At 36.8% G+C, this 11,271-nt stretch overlaps 1 protein-coding gene across 4 annotated transcripts in view; it reads right to left on the bottom strand.

Moving 5' to 3' along the window:
* Window positions 1-833: 833 nt before the first annotated feature.
* The window catches only part of runx1 (RUNX family transcription factor 1), a 40,977-nt gene continuing 30,539 nt past the window's right edge, over window positions 834-11,271 (bottom strand). For 3 of the 4 annotated variants that reach the window (XM_037973919.1, XM_037973918.1, XM_037973917.1), the window contains 2 exons: window positions 6,129-6,275; window positions 834-6,042 (listed from right to left, as the gene is read on the bottom strand). In XM_037973919.1, the coding sequence (XP_037829847.1) occupies window positions 5,495-6,042; window positions 6,129-6,275 (695 nt within the window). In that variant the 3' untranslated portion in view covers window positions 834-5,494. Of the gene's footprint in view, window positions 6,043-6,128; window positions 6,276-10,724; window positions 11,117-11,271 lie in introns of those variants that run through there. The other variant, XM_037973920.1, reaches the window with a different exon arrangement.

Below are 11,271 nucleotides of genomic sequence, written 5' to 3'. Positions count from 1 at the left end.
GCAAAAATAGTAAATCACAACTTTTACAGTAAAATAATTAAATTTTTAACAGTAGATTTTGTTATACTTCTGCAAAGTAATAAACAGTACATCCAAACTGTTTTCCAATCTAAAAAGATAGCCATAATTTATACTGTCTGTAACATTTAAATTTTGTAACAGGGCAATAGTTACTGACACTAATAACAGCTTGAGTGTGTTTTCTGTGCATACCTTTTAATGTGTTTCGATTTATGAAGTATTTCTCTTGGCACATGCATGCCTAATGGACAAGACAAACTGAAAAGGTCTAATTTTTAAGGGTTTATAAACTAATATGACATACTACTCACAGATGAATCATAATGCTACGTTCTTTGAAGTGCTGGCTCTGATAAATATAACAATCAAGAGCAAAACATTGGGCTCCTTTGCTGAGTTTTAGTTTTATAGTTTGATGTTTATGGTCTGCTGCCATTTTGGCAGAATCTAAGAATGCTCATGTTGTTACACAAAGATCCTCTCAATATGGCACCACAAATTCTCGTCTTGCTAGCAGAGCTCGCGCAGAGGCTTGCTTTGGTTCACTGGTTGGGACCACAGTCACCAAGAAAAACTGGTAACGCACTACGCTGGAATAGACTGAAATCTTGCAGTGCCTAGAAAGTCTAGGTAGATTTTTATATTTTGTATATTTTATATTTCCACTAAAATTAAACCTAAAAAAATTAAAGACTGTTTTAATGTCATAAAAATACACTGAGATTGAAATTATTTCTAAATGATGAAGAGGACACAACGAAGGACAGGAAAGATCTGCAAGTACAGCTAATGATGGAGACAAACTCAAGGTAAACCTTTCCATGACCAAACATTTAATCTAAAAACAGAAATCAGACATTGGACTTACAGTAGCGCTAACATTTAATTCACAGTTTCTGCGCAGTAGTGAAATATTTCTAATAAAATTTTGCTCAAGAGCCTACTTTTTCAAAACTCATAAAGCACAAAAGCAGAGCCTCGACAGCATGGGAGGAAAAAAGAAAACTGGTATGCACCAGTTTTCAGGGATGTTCAACACAACACACTCAAGCTTTTACAGTATTTGGCATGGACAAATCTATTTACAACATCATTATCTGTGACAAAAAACAACAACAAAACAAACTAAACATTTACCAAAGATGCTTCAGTGAGATCTGACTACTGCTGCTGCATGCACATCACCATAAAAAGAGCATAATGTCACGCTGTCCTTAGTCCATTTAGATGGTTCATTCTAGAAAAAGTCCTTGCTGGAGTCCTGGGCAAGTTGAGTCCAGTAAACGTGTTCAGTCTACTGTTTCACTGACCAGAAAACAGTTTTATCTAAGATCTACTGACCTGGGAACTATTGGATCGAGAATGCACATGACAAGAAAATTTAAGAAGAGAAATGATAATAATTAGGTGCTCTTAAAAAGCATTTTCATTTGAAAACATCCTTAAGACTGGAAGTGCTAAGAATGTGTGCAAATTTCTTCCAACTTATTTACCTGCAGAGTCGACACATGCTGTCAATTCAAAACGAAACGACTGAGGGGAAAAAAAAGGATGATATGCCAATGGACAAGGAAAAAAACATGGAAAAATGAATAATGATTGAAAACTGATTAATAAACTTGACTATGATCTATTAAGCAGGAATGTACAGTGGCTTCAGGAAGTATTCAGACCCCTTTCATTGTTTGCTTTTTTTAGTATAAGTTGCAGCCTCATTCTAAAATGCTTTGACTGTTTCTCAATGATCTACACTCAGTGCCCCATATTGACAAAGTGTGACGATTCAGAGTGGTGTGGACGGGCCTTAATTCTAACTGGAATAATCAGCTAATGGCTAGTTTGAGCGGGAAAATACTCAAGTAGATTCTTATCATCTTAAAACAACTGAATCTCATATATTTCTGTGGGGTGATTATGTCATCCATTACCTGCAATTGTGCTGCAAATAACCATGCAATTCTATTTAAAAAAAAAACATGTAATGTTATGGTATGGTTATGTAATAGTGGTTTAAAGATTTATAAAATAGGGTTTTCATGAACAGCTTTGAAATTTTTGATTGGAGCTTTACGAGGTGAAAACACTACATCCCTATCTGCTTCTTTTATTGGTGCTTTATGAATAAACACAGCTGAACTGAATTGGGAACAGTGTTATGTCCTCCTGCTTCTAGCAACATGCAGGCACATGCAAGGATACGAGTCACCGTTGATTTAGGGTTGATCCGTCTTATGGTCTAAAAAGGTAAAGTTTAATAGACATAAATTTTGCCAAAAATGGCAAAACAAACAAACAAAAAACTATTGCTGATGAGGGATATCAAACCCAAAACAGTCGCATTTTAGGCACATCTCTTAAAGTTAAAGCTAACAAGCCGCTTCAGAGGTGCTGAAAGCCTACGACTGGACTCGACATTTAAATTTCTGCTATTGTGTATTTGGACGTTGGATTAGTGAGCTATGCTCATCTAAAATCACAAATGTAAGCACATTGTGAAATAAATGAAATAAACTTTCTTCATCTAATCATGTAGTATGAAGGCGCAGAAAGTTTATTTTAAATTACTCTATGTTTGTAAGAGGGGAGGACCTTCAAACCCTGGTCAATAACATGTTTTTCCAACTTAGCATAAACACATATCATATATATATATATATAAGGGGTTTAACGGTACGCTTAAATCATAGATAGGTATGAACCTTGGCTTTAGGGTCACAGTTGAGAACAATAGGAAAAAGAAACAGAAGCTAAATAATATTTTTGGCTTATTTTAATTCCTCAGACAAACAAATACGCGTTGCTAGTAGGGCTGCTCTAACATCGCAGGTTATGTACAAATACGTAGGATTTCTGAACTGGTAATTAAAAATCCCAGCTGGTAAACTAAAAAAAGTTGTATTGTTTTATTCAATCAACTTGAACTGTAAACACTGTTCTACAGTAGACGAGTTTAACAAACACTTTGATTGACTCCAAAAGGTACAGTATGTCTAGTTAAAAAAATAAAACAAAAAGGGATGTTGGTTTCTGTTAGTTTGACCTAAACTTGACATCTAACAAAAGGCAATACTGAAGTGAATGACATTTCTCAATGTGAAAATACAAAATGTTAAACCCACGATTTGAAGGTACCTCTGTTCCTCCCCCTTAAGCAGTCTGTTTCACATTAATCCAAAGGTTTAAAGTCATGAGTTGGTCCTGAATACCGAGTTGCTCCAATTAGGAGCAACGCTCAGGCTGAACTGCAAAAATACAGAAGGGAATAAGAAAATGCCTACAAAGGCGTATTAACATTTTCTATTTACTTACTGAAGAATTTGTAACATTAAACAAAGGAAGAACCATGGATCAGGAAGAAAGTTATCAGTCAGTTTCTATGGTGTCCAATCAGTCCTGAGGAATCCCTTTTTTTCACAGAGGAAGAAATTGAATACAAAATATTTAGTCAAGTGTTACTTAGAAGTACTTTGTTTAAGCTACTTTTGTGTAACAAGTGGGACTTTGACTTAATTTGAAGGTACTTTATCACAAAATTGATATAAAACAAAAATGAAATACCTTCTAAAATCTGATGCAAATGCTTCTCTTGGCATTTGCTAATAAACTGCAACATTTATAATTAATGATTGATAAATACTTTGTGTCTTCAACATTCCTTATTGTTATATGAAGTACTGCATGTTGGATACAGAAGGGAGCCTTTTTCATTAATATTTATACTTACAGTAGTCAAAATTTATTTCAAACATTGAATTTCTGCCGAGCTAAAAATATAATTAAATCCCTCAGATTCTTATCATCCTAAAATGCAAATCAAACTAAATGACTGTTTGAGTCTGTAAGTTTTCATACATGGGCTTGTGTGTATGTTTGATAACTAACTAAAAGTTGGTGCATTTTCTTAATCACATTACACTTAGTATAAGTGTCTTAAAACTCAGTTATCTTAAGCTGGACCACTTTGTTCTGCAGTGTTCCTTATTTCAGTTTCTGAAAATTGACAACCATAAAGATACAGCTGTTACCAGATGTTTACATACAGTGTATAAAAAGACATGTAACAAAATAATTATATTCTCATTGTCTGAGATGAAATCAGACTAAACATTTCCTGTTTTAGATCAGTTAGGAATATCCTAATTATTTCGATTTGCTAAATTTCCAAGTAATGAAAAAGAACATTTTTTAGATAATTTTTATTACCTTTTTTAAAGTCATATGTTTACATGTACTAAGATTGTTCTGCCTTCAAACAATTTGGAAAAGCCCAGATGATGATTTCATGGCTTTGGAAGCTTTTGATTGGTTAGATGACATTTTAGTTAATGGGAGGCACACCTGTGGATGTATTTTAAGGCACACCTCAAACATACTGCTTCTTTATGTGACTTCATGGGAGAAATCAAAATAAATTAGCCAAGATATCAGGAAGAGAATCATTAACCTCCACAACTCTGATTCATCCTTGGGTACAATTTCTACATGTCTGAAGGTTCATTAGTTCAAACATTTATACACAAGTATAAACACCATGGGAATGCCCTGCCATCATACCAAAGAAAAGGAAAGGAAAGAAAACTCAGTGAGAAAGAAGCCAATACTTCCAAAGCAACATAAAGAAGACAGATTACAGTTTGTAAATATACACAGGGACAAAAGAGCTTCATGTTTGGAGACATGTCCTGTGGTCTGATAAAACTAAAACTGAATTGTTTGAACATAATGACCACAGTTACATTTGGAGGAAAAAGGGGGAAACTTGTTAGCCCAAGAACACCATCCCAACTGTGAAGTACAGGAGTGGCAGCATCATGTTGTGGGGTGTTTTGCTGCAGGAAGGACTGGTGCACTTCACAAAATAAATGGCATAATGAGAAAAGAACACTGTGGAAAAATTCAAGCAACATCTCAAGACATCAGCCAGGAAGTTAAAGCTTAGACACAAATGGGTCTTCAAATGGATAATGATCCTCAGCATACTGGCTTCAAAATCTTCAAAACTGGCCTACATTTACACACGTTCCGTTAGGAGGAATGGGACAAAATTCCAGCAAACAATTGTGAGATATTTGTGGAATGAAACCCAAAACATCTGACCCAAATCATACAGTTTAAAGGCCATGCTGCCAAATACTAAGAAAAAGGATGGAAATTTGTGACTTTGAAGAAAATAATAATAAAAAAATATCTCTAAGTGTTTTTATACAGTGTATGTAAACATCTAGTTGCAACTGTGATTAGTGATTGACTGTGACCAAGATATTCTTCATCTGGATACCTGTAGCAATCCTTAACATTTGTATTGTGACAGTTTGGTACAAACACATGTATTGTTATACCCCTTATATACATATATATGGGTATGGATATGGAGTTTAGAGTTTGATCCACTGTTCACTTGGGGGTCTTAAGTTGTCACGATGTAGCCTATAATGATTAAATGGCCTGTAGGGATACTACCACCTCAGAGGCTTCAGTAAGGTCTCCATACAGCTTCGGCGGCAGCCATGTTTGTTGGAGAGCTACTATGGCTGGATTCCACCTCCACATTTACTCCTTCATTCTGATTGGGTAAAGAAGGGTGCAGAAGAGAAGAGCCCGTGGAGGCATTGGTGCATGGTGGCAAGATTCTTGGTGGTGAGCGTGAGTCACTACTGCTTCCTCCTCCAGCCATCATGGAGAACTGGTACGACCCAGTGGTGGTGGAGTAGTACAGATGATATGGTGACGAAGTGGATTGGAAGGGCCCATTCTGCGCTTGGTGAGGGGTGTTTGGTGGATAGGGAGGAGGCAGGTATGTGTGGTACCGCCCTGTTGGGGTGGTTGCAATGGCTGTTGCCATGGTGATGCCAAGGGTACCATTAGAGACAGAGTTGTGGGACGGTGTGTAGGAGAACGCAGCTGCTGTGGGAGGGTAGTGCACCCGGGGATCAGAGAAACGGGAGTCAGGCAGGGAGGGGAGAGAAGTAAAAGGCCGTTCTAAGGTCATCCTGGGGTCACCAAAGGCTGCAAGGTCAGGACCTGAGTAAAAACAAAGGTCAGAGATTAAAAATGTACTCATGTACTTTTCTTTCTTACATGTTCTTTTTGTAGACATATTGTGCTACCTGTAAGTCTTGAGGACAGATCACTGAGGGAGGATCGACTAGGTGAAAGTGGATTGGCTGTGTGGACAGAAGGAGTAGTTATCTGACCAAGATATGAATAGGACTGATCATAGGACCAAGATGGAGATGACTGCATCTGCCTGGAATCTGGGAGAGACAAAGGACAGAGAAAACACATTAACTCCTAGATTTCAAGCAACAAAGCTGATTAAGTTAAATATTGTGAGAGAATTGTAACAAAATTCTGAGCAATTAAGACAAAGTTGCACTGGGGATTGGACGATGTAGCACTTAAAAATCTTTTTTTTCCCCAGACAGTAAATGCACCATAGCTAAGCTGTTGTGTCTTGTCTCAGAGTAAAAGTGAAGCACACTTGAAGTTAGCTGTGTGTACTATGTGAAGACATTTAAAAATGAAATCAGGGCCTGCACAAGCGGTGCAGAAGCAACTTATAGGTCGAGTCAATCAAGTTGTTTGCTACAGAAGAAATTCTGCTGTTCAGCTGAGGGTTTTCATTTTAGTACTTTGGGAACAGGGAGACTTTAGACAACAGAAAAAACTATTTACAGAATAGTTGTTCTGTTTTATCCTTTTGAGCTTTAAACATATATCTGATGTGGGACCGCTTGTTGGAAAACTTTGAATGGATGATGAGTATTCACCTCCTCCTGTTGTTCAAAACTAAAGCCAGCAGAATCCGGTTTATAGGAGCTGCCCTGCTGAATTTTTGAAGCCTGAGTGCGCAGTTGGGATGTGATGTAAGCCTCAGCTAACAATCAAACATTAAGTCGGAGTTTTATTATTTTCTTAAATATTATTTTAAACTCAGCTGCTGTTTTAAATGGAAATATTTCAGGAAAAAGGAAATTTCCTATAATACGATACTTTTTCTAGGTGCGAACAAAAATGTTAAAAATTATTCATTTTTTAAAGCTTATATACTATAATTATTTTTCTGTTGGGTTTTATTTGTTCTAATCCCTCTGTCTAAAAATCTGGACATTACTATTTGAATTTTTCCAGTGACAGAGACAGATAAACTCACTGCTATTCATGTATTCTGGCACAACAGAGACAATAGAGGTTAGTTATTATTAATCTCCTGTGTAGTTTTTGATAACTACCCCACCTTGTCTCACAAAAACAATTATATCTGCAAGTCAACAAAGTCTAATGCAGACAGTCAGTCAGCTCTATGTGTCTTTTAACCAATAGCCTTGTGATAAGATTTGTTAAAACTATGAAATATTTACTGAAAGCATGATAACCTCTGACCTGCACAGTTGGAACCAACTGTGAAAAACAAGACTGATTGTTGAGATCTGAGTCACGGTGTGGTAATCGTTTGGTAATAAACACTTAATAATTAAGTAAATTGTAAATACCAAAGTAATAACCAGGTATTTACTTGCAGTATGTCAAGATTTGGGTTTTGTTTGAGTTATTTTTTTAGTTTTTGTCTATTAGGTTTATTGTTTCTGCAATTCTGCTTAGTTTTAAGTTAGTTGTTTAGTTTTGCCCTCTGTGTCTTCTGTTATTATTCACTTGTCCTCAATTCAGTACCTGTCAGCCTGCCACACCCATCTGCACCTGTCCCTCATTAGTAAATCATTTTCAACCTATATTCAATTGAATACACTACAAAGACAAGATATTTAATGTTAAAATGTGTAAACTTTATTGTTTTTGTTTGTTTTTTGCAAATATTTACTCATTTTGAATTTGATGCCTGCAACATGTTCCAAAAAAGCTGGGACATCAGCTTTCCTTTTAACAATACACTCAATAAGCATTTGGGAACTGAGGACATAAACTGTTGAAGCTTTGTAGGTGCAAGTATTTCCCATTCTTGCTTGATGTACAAGTTCAGTTGCTCAACAGGTCCAGGCCCTCTGTTGTCGTATTTTGCGCTTCATAATACATCACACATTTTTAATGGGAGACAGGTCTGGACTGCAGGCAGACCAGTCTAGTACCCACACTCTTTTACAATGAAGCCACGCTGTTGTAACACATGTAGAATGTAACGTGCATAATCTGATTATTTCAGCATTGTCTTGTCTTGTCTTGCTTGATGGATAAGGTGAAGCTGTTGGATGGATGGCTCTTCAAGTGCAATTTTTCATATGTTTGTATTTTCATAAAAACAGACTAAATCTCAGAAGTCATACCATTCCAGAGGTATCATTAAGAGTAGCAAGTGTAATAAACTTGGCACAGCAGTTTTGCCAGATAGTTTAAATAGAAAATACCTTTTTGGAATTTCTGACAGTTATAAAATTTATTTTAAATGTCCTTCCCACCTTAGAGCTTCCTGCCAGCTGGCTCTCATTTCCTTCTAGTGACACAACTTGCTTCCTCAGAGACACACATGCATACACATACATGCATCATACACATGCAAATGCACTCATAAGAAATGCTGGACTTGAGTATACAACTGCTCAGCGTCACCACCAATAAAAGCCAAAGAGGAACAGATTCTGTCTCTTGGTTCCACTTTGGGTATCCACGGCAACCACAACATACACACTTGCACGTATACACATACACATGCAAACAGACCACAATGGATCTCACTAAAACCACAAGGAGGAACTATGAGGGTTGGTGCGAGCTGAATGCAGAGGTTGGGAAACTCACACACGCAAATACACAAACACACTCACTAGTACTTTCTGTTTTGGTGCAGGATTTGATTTTTTTTTTCCTTTTTTTATTACCATTCTTTTACCAAGAACAAAAGGTGAATATAAAATTAATGTTAACAAGTTAGGTTTTTATTTAATAAATTCCATTTTATTTTTCTGCAAGAATGAAAATGTTTTTTCATTGCACAGCGAACAACCTCATGTGAAAGAAATAGCTATTGTTTTAAGCTGGATGCTGGGCCTAATCCAACCTGAGTTACAAGATTGTGGCACTCACCACTGAGCTACCACATCCCCCTCACATTTAAGGAATACTTTCGCATATTATTTATTTCTCCATATCTCTCCAGCTCTATCTTGAAGGGTATGGGCATGGTACCTTAAACAATGGTATATATATTTACATATTTTTGTACACGCACATCGTTTTGTACAAAAACTTTATACTCTAAGGTAAAAATTACCTCAGTAACCAAAGTAAAAACACATTTTTTCACACCTTATGTGACTGGTCATCTTCAATGTGGAGATATTTTTGACTGATTGCCTCTCCTAACAGTTTTTTTTTTTTATTTTTTTCATCTGCAGATAGATGGGGTCAGAGCTGAGTAGGATAATGTTCTCTTTAAAAAATGGTGTGGCCTAACGAGCTGTGGATAGAACACTTTAATAGGGCAACTGAGAAAAAAAAATTAAGGGTATTTTTTTTGTTCTTTTTAAATTTCAAAAGTAAAGTTAGCATGCTATTTCCAGAAAAATGCCTAAATATAAAGAAAAAAAATTAAATACTATTTCAAGTCCAAGCTTGATGAATCTAATTGTTCTTAAACCTTACTGTACTTGTTCCGTTTATTAACATTTTTGTAGTTGTGGGTTAAGAACAAACTTTTATGGTTATACTACAAACAACACAAAGCATTTCTCCTGAACCAGCTGATGTACTGTCTTCATTACTCATGCTGCAGCAGAACCATCAATGAGTGGAACTCCTAAAAGTCTTTTCAGTCCTTCACATTAAGAGTTTCAAACACTTGACGTAGTATCTCACTGAACTGCTACTGTAAGGATGCAAATTGTTTAAAAAATATTCCTCAAAATTGTAAGAAAAACATGACTTATCAGCTGTAATGTCACTGAACTTGGAGAGTTTGTGTGTGACCAAGTGATCAATAAGCCGTGTGTCCGCATTTTTATCAGCCAGTTTTGGAAAACTATTTTTCTGTGCAAAGGTTGTAAAACTGTATCCTTGGACGTGCACACTATTTTGTTCCCATATCACACCCATCTCGGCTCACTTTCCCACCGTGGCAGCTACCCTGACATTCATGATTTCATCTGCTGGAGTACACTCTTTAAATAATTATTATTTATCATCAGAATGGGTTTTAGACATGAATATTTACATAGGATGCCATCTGTCAGAGGGGAGCTCTCTTGCAGGAGTCAAGATATAAGTCTAGTGCTCTTGAGTCAAATTGGAAATGCCCAAGACAATGTTGTGACTGTTATGAAAGAAATTTTGTCCCAAACATTTTGAACATGTTTTAAACTTAAGTGACAGGACTGTGTGCCTCTGCAACTCGTGCAAGAATGTTGAAAACCCTGCAAAAGTCACAAAACATTCTGTACACTCCCTCATGAATTCTGTTTGCCAACTACTCGCAGCCAAGGGCATAAATCCCATCTCATTTTTGGGGGGGACAATAAACAAGAAAATTTCTTAAGAACAATTTTGGGGGGGTCAGCAAAGTTACAGTGAAATGTAATGCAAAATGTACAGAGGGAAGCTTATATGAACTGCATGCATATACTATACAGAATAATCAGTAATAATATTGATTTAAATGGCATGTGTTTAGTAGTCTTAATAGTAATATTAATTAGTACAATAGTGTCAGTAATTTTCTAATGAATTAAGGCACTTATTAAAAATATTACCCATAAAATGCTGGAATCTGATAAACTGCTTGTAGGGATCTGGAGTTTTAGCCCCGCCTTGGGGCGGCTCCTCCTGCCCTTCTTTTCACAGGTGATCCAGATCCAGTTAATGAGGACTGCCAGTACTTAAGCCTTCAGCTGAGACCAGACCTTCGCTGGAGCATCGAACCGCCTGGGATAGATTCTCAGCCACAGTTTCTAACCTAAAGTGATTATTTATTGATTACGTTCTTTGTGCACCTTGACTTCAGGTTCTTCGCCACGCTACGAGACTACAATCATTACGGATACTTACCTTGGACCTCTGGATACTCACCTGGACAGGATACTGGATTGTCGACCTCTGGACCACCTAACACCTCCATCTTCTCCTCCACGCTGCTGGACACCTCCTGGATCTGTAAGGACAAAAAGAACATTAACAAGCCATCGTGCAGTGTTGGGCTGATATTAGGATTGGTACCCGAGGCTCACCCTGTTCCTCTTACTTCACAGATCATTCCACGAACCTATCGCACTGTATATACCTTGGACACCTGTAAATAAATTGCAC

Source organism: Kryptolebias marmoratus, linkage group LG23 (assembly GCF_001649575.2).
Source record: "Kryptolebias marmoratus isolate JLee-2015 linkage group LG23, ASM164957v2, whole genome shotgun sequence".
Classification (NCBI taxonomy): domain Eukaryota; kingdom Metazoa; phylum Chordata; class Actinopteri; order Cyprinodontiformes; family Rivulidae; genus Kryptolebias; species Kryptolebias marmoratus.
The sequence above is the reverse complement of the archived record's forward strand: the minus strand, read 5'-3'. Positions and strand labels throughout refer to the sequence as shown.